Genomic DNA, 9845 nt, shown 5'->3' with positions numbered 1-9845 from the left:
TCTCTCTCTCTCTCTCTCTCTCTCTCTCTCTCTCTCTCTCCAGCATCTCCCTAAGATAAGTCCAGCTTCCTCAGCTTCCTGGGAAACCCAGTCTTTCCCTAGCCAGGTTCCCAGAAGTTTAGTGGCAAAGGAGAAACTGGAAGATTTAACTGAGAGGGGCGAGGTCATAGAACTCAGTCATTCTCCTTGTCCCAGGCAGCGCTTCTCATAGGTCGGCAGGCTGGGCCAGGGTAGGAAGCCTGTGGAGTGGCCCTGGGGAACGTGGGCTCACGGGGGGGGGGGGGGGAGTGCGGGGGGCGGCAGCAGCCATTCTCTTCTGTCCAGGAGAGCAGGGCAGGGGTGCAGGGGCAGCAGCGAAAGCGGGCTGGTGTGTCTTTAAACTTCCGTTGGCTGCTTAGTCACAGCCCCCTCGCTTTGGGTGTGTCCTTCGCGCGCTCCCTCCCTCTTAGGTCACTCACTCTTTCAAAGCCTGGAATAAAAACCACAGCCAACTTCCGAGGCGGTCTCATTGCCCAGCGGCCCCCAGCCAGTGACAGGTTCCATTCACCCTCGTTGCCCTTCTCCCCGCGACCCTTTTCCAGAGGCGACTAGATCCCTCCGTTTCATCCCGCACACCATGGACAAGTTTTGGTGGCACACAGCTTGGGGACTTTGCCTCTTGCAGTTGAGCCTGGCACAGCAGCAGATCGGTGAGTGGCCCGCCGCCGCGCCTGAGGACTCCAGCTGGATGCCTCTGGTTTGAATCGCCCCGGGGAGGGACTGTAGTGAATTGGGCTAGCAAAGCAAAGCTGGGATCTGGGGCTACGCTATTGGAAAGAGTTTACGCCTGGGAAGTGCTGCTTTGGTGAAAGAAAAAGAGAAAGGGAGAAGACAGTTTGCTGGGCAGGTTGCCCGCAGATTTTGGGCGAGGTCCCCATGCTTGCTGGAGCACATGGCTCAAAAGTAACTGTACTCTTGGATGCGCGCATCCTCTGTCCCAACTAACAGGCTCTGGTGCTCAAGGGCTCCCCAAGCCCGGCTAGCTGTGGCTAGGCAGGTAGAGGCAGACACTGGGACAGAGGTAGAGCGGGGACCTGTAGAGCACTCCCCAAGGTGTGCACATAGCTACAGGCCAGAGATTGGGCAATGAGCTTTTCAGAAAGGAGCCTCGAAAAGCTGAAGACAGTGGGTCCCAGCTTAGACTAGTTTTCGGGGCTCTTAAAGTCCGCTTTGGTCACCAACGGCTTTATTTTAGCTTGTGGGAGTTTGAACTGGTTTGTGTGAGGCTCTGAGTGGCCAAAAGGTTCCAGCATGGACCAAGGAGGACACATAACTGGAGCAATAATTCGACCAGCCATGCAGTGCTTGCAGCTCCCTGGTTTTACCAATCTAGGCAAAGTCAAACAGCAACAGGGTCCATATTTGCTGCCTGGCAGCCTCAGAGCAGGAGGGGACTTGTATCAGGGTAACCTGTAAACTTTAGCGCAGTCCCTAATATCCCATCTAAATGTGGTTGGTGACTTTGGTGGCTGTGGAGGGGAGGAACTGGGGCCAAATATCCAGTATGGCTCATTTTCAAGTGTCCCCCCTCCTTTATCTTTATATGAACAGATAATTCCACGAAGGCTTTGGTTATCATCAGCATAGTTAAATTTTCTTTGAAGAAGTGCCAGCTAGGTCATTAAGTCAGCTCAGACTTCAGTGAGTTCCTCTCAACAAGAATTACTAAATCCAGTTCTGGGGGTAAGGGGTGCCAAACTGGTTTTTTTTCTTTTTAGACATGGTAGGTTGGGACTAGGAAATCGCACCTCCATTTTTGAATGTTAAATTTTGAATACTGATGCAGAAGTAATGCAAATAATAATAGCAGCAGGACACTATTGACCGTTCGTGTGTGTCCTTTGCTGTGCTATGTTAGGTAATTCACATAAGCTATCTCATTTTATCCTCATGGTGATTTGGTGACAAATGATCCCCCCAACACCTTACCAGTAGGGAAACAGAGGCTCAGAGAGGTTAGGTGACTTCTCCTATTCACACAGCAAGGAGTGGGGCTGGGTGTGAACTTGGGTTCATTAAGTTCCCTAGCTTAGACTGCCATGGGATATCTAAAAGCAAGTGCTAGACAAAGTTGAAAAGACCTTCAGGGACAGTAACAGCCTAGCCAGCAGAGGCTGCAGTGGAGGCTCCCATAGGGAGCCAGCTCCTAGAACCCATTGGAAGGCAGAAACATTCAGGATGGATGAGGGAAGGACAGAGAGAGCCTGGACCTGACCTCAGAGGACAGGAGGAAGGTTGGTATACTGCTCCCACCTTTGTTGGGGCTGAGGAGCCGAACTCCCACATTTTCCTGGCCTGTCTCCCGGCTATTCTAAAAGTTCTACTCCCAGATACCTGTTGCCCTTCCAAACCCCCTGGAGTCAGGTTCTGATGCCAGCAGGCTCTCTTCTGCCTTGGGGTTTCTACCTTCTTGTTGTACAGTGTGGCTCCAGGACAAATAGAGCTGGTGCCAGTAGCAGCAGCACCATGGGCCCTGGCTTTCACGCCCTCATAAAGCTGATGAAGGAAGTGAGACTCTGAAATGAGATGCGACTTAGTACAGGATGTGTGTGAAAGAGAAAGGGGAGGGAGAAGAGAGGCATCATGGTTGCCCCATTCTGGGAGTGACTGGTTTGGGAAGATGATGAGGAAGCACTGAGACCAGCAAAGTTGCTGGTGGTGGGGCTGAGGGTGGTGAGGGTGGGGAATGGAGGTGGAGGGGCGTTGGGGAAGGGTAGAGTAAGAGGAGAAACCATTCATTGCTGTGCCCAGTGCTGTGCTGGAAGTCAAACGGTAGAGAAGTGGTGGAGGCCGCCAAGCAACTTCTCCCCCAAGGGAAGAAAGTGGCCCTAGACCAAAGGCAGAGGGGACAAGTGTCCACTTGCATCTCTCCTCTCCCTTTCCAAAAATCGTGGCTAGGAAATTGCACTTCTATTGTTGAGAAAGATGGGGTTCATCTGGGAGTCTTGGGACTTGGGGGCAGCAGGCACCATTCTCCTTCCTCTGAGCATTGGCAGTTAGAGTGTAGGCTAAGCCTTCCCAGGTGAAGAAGTAAGGAAGCAAGCCCTGTCCTTGCTGAAGTATCTCCATTCATTCAGTTACTCCCGGGCACACACAGAACATCTACTTCCTTCTAAAATACAGTGAGGAGTTAATGTGTTGGGAGACTCTGGCAGCTGAGGAGAAAAAAAATTCTATTTTCTGCCAACTTCCCCTTACGCAGGAGGGGATACTGGACCACACAAAATTCCTGGTCTATGACAGATCTCCTTCCATTCATTCCCTAAAAATTTCCTGATTCACTGTCATAGACTCAAAAATGGGAACTTTAAAGATCACTAAGGGAAAAAAAAAAAACCCTTCTATTCCCCCAGAGGAAGCAGACGATGGGAGACAGGGATTGGTGAGTTGCCTGCTCCGTTAGGGTGTGAGGACATCTTTGAAATACTGAAGGCTCTGGAGTAATGTGGGGGCCCCAGTGTTTCACCTGAAATGGTGAGGAGGAAGGTGTGGTCAATCTGGGGTGTGGCATAACATTTTTAACACCTTCAGCGCTACCTACACACTCATCACAGTTTTGTATTTTATGGCTCAATATATTCAGTTTGAGTTTAAGAATAATGATCACCATATCTTACCCTAAAGAAAAATGGTACCCAAGGCAAACCTTTCTTGTTTCATATGACTCTTGAGCATTACTGAAAAATTAGAAGTACCCTATTTTTCATTTATTTATCTGTTTGTTTATTTATATTCATTCATTCATTCATTCACTTTATATCCGTATTGCAGCATCCTCTCTCCTCCCAGTCTCCCCTCACATACTTCCTCCCCTATACCCCTTCCCCCTTCTCTGAGAAGGGGGAGGTCCCCCTGGGTACCAACTTACCCTAGCACATCAAGTTACTGCAGTACTAGGCACATCCTTTCCCACTGAGGCCAGATAAGGCTGCCCAGTTAGGGGAATGGGATCCACAGGCAGACAGCAGATTCAGGGATTGCCCCTGCTCCAGGTGTTTTGGGACCCACATGAAGACTATGTGGAAGTCCAGCCCATATTTTCTGGTTGGTGGTTCAGTCTCTGGGAGCCTCCAGAGGTACAGGTTAGCTGACTCTGTTGGTCTTCTTTTGGAGTCCCTATCCCAGAAGGACCATAATTTTAAAATCCTGGCATGTTGCTAATGCCACCCAGCATCCAAAACCCTTAAGAAGTGCCACCCACTGCTCAAATTCAGTCAACAGTAGGTGTTTGGTTTTTGGTACATAGCTTTGCAGTGGTCTCACACATTGAGATTCTCCTAGCACCATTTTCTCGATAATGAAATCAAGGATGCAAGGACACAGGAGTAGAGTTGAGGTGCCCCATCATCTACCATCACCCCATCGCTACCTTTGGAGGATTCTGGAAGTAGCCTGTGGTCTCTCACTGTTCCTGCCCGCTGTACTTAGCAAAGTGATCAAGAATAGCCTCTCTCTCTTGCCTCCCTCCAGAAGACTGTAGGCTCCTGGCTGCCCTGCCTTGCCCTCCTCTGTCCCATCTTTCCCAGGGCTCAGCCACAGCTGTTAGAGATGCCAACCTAGATATTTATTGCTAAAATAAGTCCATTTCCTTATCAGAGTCCAGTTGCCCTTTTAGACATGCTCTCATTTCTAGGCTTGGCAAAAAGGGAGAGGCTGCTCTTTACCTAAGAGACAAGTCAGGGCAATACCCCTTGCCTGCAAATTAAGAAAGGTCCCACAGACACTCCTGTGCTGCTCTCGGAGGCATTTTGGATACAGTGACCCATAGAGAACTGCTGTTATATACTCTTTAGATGGTTAAATATACTCACCCCATTTGAGGGGAAGTCTTGAAACCCTAGGCAGTGGGTTGACAGGGCTTTCTAGAGAAGTCACAGCTCTTGAACCAAAATCCACTGAGAACCTCTAGAAGCATGTGGCTACCCAACCAGATAGACTCAGTGTCACTAAAAGAACAGGAGGCACGTGTGTGTGTGTGTGTGTGTGTGGCAGGGCTGGGGGATGCCCTGGGGTCACTTGACGACAAGGCAGGAGTTACATTAGTGTCTCATGAGGACCTCCATTTGAGCAACGCTAATCAGAACATGCGTGGGAGATGACTCTTGTGAAAGTGTGAGCTAAAGCAGCTGGCAGCTGTGTCTTGGCCCCGCGGAGTTTTCAAAGGGGCTCTTCTCTACTTCAGAGAGAGATTCTTGGGGTTTGTACCAGAAGCTGATGACTAGGTTTACTTTGTGCCTCTGCTCGAATGAGGACACAAGCAGTTTTTTTGAGGAGGGCCTTACATTTGAGCCCAAATTTTCATTCACTTAGTGGTCTCACATTTCTGTTAAACATAATACTTCACTGAAACTCAGTGACAGTGTTTACCTAGCATGCATGAAGTCCTGACTTTAACCTTCATCACTGGGGAAACAAACAAGTAAACCAAAACCTAAAAGCAAACAACCACAAGAAGAACAAAAACCAAAAGCAAACCAAACAAAACCAAAAAGCCCATCCTAGCTCCAAACGGGCCAGTAAGGATTTGGGGAGCCAGGACCGTCAGTGAGAAATGGAAAAGGTGCTTCTGCTACCTGCCCTCTGCAGCCTCATGGGATACCCTGAGGGATTCCATCTAATCAAGGATTAGATCTCACTCACTTTTATGGTCCCAGATCCCAGTGCAGATCCACAATGAGGACCAGAAATGTTGGACTGAAAAGAGTGTCTGAAATAGAGAAATAAGAATTTTCATGTATAAAGGCAGGCTGGCTGATACGCTAAGTGTGCAAATATGCTTGTGTATGACAGCATGCTGAGAGTGGTGACATTCTCCACAGTATGTGGAGAAGGTTTGGCCGGCTAACTGCTTATACAGGGGCTTCTATGTCCTCTTCCCAAGCAGAGAGTTTGTCTCTCTGTGCTTCTGGTGGCTGCTGGCTACGGGGCGGGTCTAAGGAGAGGGTTAGTGGATGGCTGGGAATGGGTTGATGACACCAAACTCACACTTAAACCTCAAAATGAATCACTGTCCAGCATCGGTTGGCTCTGAGAGCTGCTGGTCTGACACTAGGAGTCCTTGAATCAGAGGCTCACAGACCCTCTGACTCACACTTGGTTCTGGCAGGTGGAATCAGCAGGGAGTGATGCAGAAACACTTCCCAGAACACTCTTATATCTTCTATGGCCTGCTATCAAAATGACACTACTGTATCCCAATAGTGCCTATTCTGCAGGAAGCCTGGCAGCTAACAGGGCACCCAGTGGCTTCCTCTGCAATGAGCTTGCCCAGTACAAAGTTGCTCAAGCCTGGAGTAGGTCCTGGATTCCCTAGGATCACTTGTCTACCAGTGCTCAGAGACAGCCAAACACAGGATTTGGGGATACAGTTATGGGGGCTAGACTCACAGAGCCAGAACTCCATGAGGTTGGGGTGCCCCAGCTGCCTGGGTGTGCCCGCCTGGTGCAAGTGTCCCTCCTTTGTGCAAGTGTGGGCAGACAGACTCACAGTGGGTGGGGAGGGCTTGAGTCACCAAGGATATGATTTGCAAAACTCAGGTCCCAAGAACCTTCCTCAAGTCTTCAGCTTTTGAAAGTAAAGGTTAATTGCAAAACCCCAGGGCGGAAGGAAAAGGTCATATGAGCAGTGATTCTGAGCATCTGTACCTTCGGCAATGGCTGGAAGTTAAGGCACTTTGAGAGTTCTTACACCATTTGTATTTGCTTTTTGGTGCCGAACTGTAGATTTCTGAGCTACCATTACCAATGTTAATAATCATAACAAACAGAACAGACCCTTTCCTTGTTTTCTATAAACTAACTTGTTCAAACTATGCACCAAACTTACAAAAACAGTGCTTTTAATACTCTCTTTCCACATATGAGGGAACCAAGGCACAGAATTTAAGGAAATGGGCCAGGGCCACATAGTTGCAAAAATGAGGGGACCGAGATTTAAATCCAGGTCCTCCTGTGAGTGCAGGTCCTGAAAGGGTCCAGAAGAAGGTGTCAGATACCCTGGATCTGGGGTTACAGGCAACTGTGAGCCACCTCGTATGGTGCTGGGAACTGAACTCTGAGCCTCTGCAAGAACAGCAAGCACTCTTAGCCACTAAGCTATCTATCTCTCCAGCTCCTTGCCTTTCATTTTAAAACCTGGCATCAGAGGAGAGTACAGAACTTGCAAATAAAAAGGGCAAAGATCATGTCCTCAGAGCTGCTCTCTTATCACTTGATCAGGAGTGTAGCTCCTACTTTGTGGTGAGGTTTGGGAGTTAAGTTAATGGGGGGGTGATATGTGGTTTTGTTCATGGTTGCTTCAGTTTTTATTTCTCTCCTTGGTAAAGGTGGACTTTAATGACTGATCTTTTTCTGTCATCTAAGACTGTGACTTGTAGTTAAAGAAAGCAGAAGGAGGCATGGGACAAATAAACAGTAACCAAGTACTTCCGATTTGTTGATAAGCCCTGCATCCAGTGTCTTCATGCTACAAACAGGAATTGATGGGAAGAAAGGGAAACTGAGACAGGAGTTGGGTTTTACATCCAGGGCAAAGAGGACTTAGTTCATGGTAGCTTTTCTTCTCAGCTCTATGGCAAACCAGGTGACCTGGAATTGGCTTGGTGTACAGCAGGTAAATGTCACTTGGGCAATAAGATCCTTTTCTTTGGGCATCCCTGGCTGAGAAACAAGTCATTCAGGAAGAGAGGAGGTGAAGCACTTGGACACATGTGACTCAGTCTGTAAAAAGACTGCAGACCTTTAGTCTGGAGACAGGAACTCATTCAGGATTTCCCATCTGCTTCAATGTCATGCATATCTTTACTACTAATTGAGTCTGCAGTGCCTTCCAAAAGCATCGCACACCAGCCATGAATGAGACAACACTGTTCCTTATTTCATTTTTTTAAAGGATACTAGTGAAACCTCTTTGCAAGGGCTCACCACCATTGGAACTAAGACGCAAGAGAAAAAAGAGTGGGTGCACACACCTGGCCCTTGCCTTTGCCCTTGACAGTCATTTCACTATAATCCTGACCCCATCTCTGCAGTTTCCAGAAGCACCAAATAAGTATGTCAGGCACAAACACTGCCAGTGATGACTGTACCCTGCCTAAAAAGCTGAGTCTAACAGAGATGAGTTCTAACTTGAAGCCTCAAGAGAACTACTTGCTTCTTTTCTATAGCTACCAGAAAGCTGTAGGGGCTCCACACTGGCAAAGGGGGGGCATGGACTGAGGGAAGCCCAAAGAACAGAGGCCATGCATGCATGGGGAGGTTTGGAGAGGAAATCCTCTGGCAGCTTGTCTTGTGTTGGATCCTCTGTTTTTCATGATACCTTAGAGGTTATGCTCACTTAGAGATTACGTTCACTTATTTATTCCTAGATCCAATTACTCTCCTCTACTGTTCACTAGTTAGTTGTTCATGCTATTGTTGCATTGCCTGACCCCTCGTGAGAACTTCACTTAGGGTGACGCCTCAGTTGGTAAAGTGCTTGCCTTGAAACTCGAGGCTCTAAATTTGGTCCTCAGCACCCATGTAAAAACCCAGGAATGACAGTGTGCACTTGAAAGTCCCAACTCCAGGGAGGTGGAGATAGGAAGACTGGGCAGCCAGCCAAGCTATTTGACAAGTTCTAGGCCAATGAGAGATCCTGCCTCCCCCAATGGAAAACCCATGCATTATGAACATTTTTGCATCCACCATAGTTCCAGCTACTGGCACGTTTCCCTAACTATAGTAAGCTCTCATTAAAGATTTAGATGGTTAACCGAATTAAATTTCTGGACTTAATCTAGAAGAAATCACCATCATTAACTATTTGAGATATTTTGGGTATGTTCTGGTTGTCTTGTCTTCAGTGCTACCTTTTCTTTCTGGTCTCTAGAAAACATTTTCTTCCCTCGTGCTCCCTGAAGCAAATCTCAAACTCCTTGTAGTTTCTTTTCTGGGCAAGCTCTTCAGCTTAAGTGGATCTTTGTTAAGGTTTGACAGGTCAGGCAAGACAAGGAGGTGAAAAAGCCCATTAGATTTTGTCCAATAGAGTAGGCCTCTTGATTTCCTTTAGGTCTGGCTATATGTATGACTCAGTCATCTTAAAATCTGACCTTGAATATAGTGACCCCCCCCATCAAAATCCTGTTCTCAGCAACATTCTGAGACACAGTGTTGGCTTTTTGTTCCCTATGTTAAAAAATGTGTGATGAGGTGGAAAGAGGGAGTGTCATTTCTTCCCATCAGTGGTTTGCAGGTCTAGGAGCTGCTCCATGTAAACAGACAGTTGGTGCAGGGGGGAAGGGGAGGGGGAGTTTAGGGTAGGGTGGTGCTGAAGACTCCATGGTTGTGAAACAAGAAAGGTTCTAGTTTACTCTCTCTGTCACCCATGAGCAGGGTGAGCTCAGGCATTTATGCTAGACCAAGATTCAGCTCAAGCTTTCTAAAGTTCCGCAGCATACAGAAGTGATCCTCTGTTTTGTTTCTCTCTGTCACGAATTCACTATACAGTTCCTCACCACACCACTGTCCTCTATTTTGTCCCTGTGTAAAAGGAGAGAGCAAGGCCCTAGGTGATCTCTATGGTCCTGTCCAGGCCTCCTGTTCTGTAAATTCACCACTCTGAGCTCACTAATAACCATGCTTCATAAAACTTAGTGGAGAAAATAACACTACTATAATATTGTAATAGAACCGTACCAAAAATGTGATGTTCAGTGTGGATTTAATGTCATCAGTGAGTTATTAATCTATGCCAGAAACAAGCACAAAGACCCAGTTATACTCCATAAACAGCAGCAGGCAAAAGTGATTTCTAGGGACAAGTCCTT

General features: G+C 47.7%; 1 protein-coding gene across 3 annotated transcripts in view; it reads left to right on the top strand.

Moving 5' to 3' along the window:
• The first annotated feature begins 291 nt into the window (after positions 1–291).
• Positions 292–9845, top strand: part of Cd44 (CD44 molecule (Indian blood group)) — an 89019-nt gene continuing 79465 nt past the window's right edge. Inside the window, exon 1 of one of the 3 annotated variants that reach the window (XM_021183532.1) lies at positions 292–689. In XM_021183532.1, coding sequence (XP_021039191.1) covers positions 617–689 — 73 coding nt within the window. In that variant the 5' untranslated portion in view covers positions 292–616. The remainder of the gene's footprint in view (positions 690–9845) is intronic. The other 2 variants (XM_021183489.2, XM_021183498.2) reach the window with 2 other exon arrangements.

The sequence above is a fragment of the Mus caroli genome, chromosome 2 (assembly GCF_900094665.2).
Source record: "Mus caroli chromosome 2, CAROLI_EIJ_v1.1, whole genome shotgun sequence".
Lineage (NCBI taxonomy): Eukaryota > Metazoa > Chordata > Mammalia > Rodentia > Muridae > Mus > Mus caroli.
This window is presented reverse-complemented; position numbering and strand designations above follow the sequence as displayed.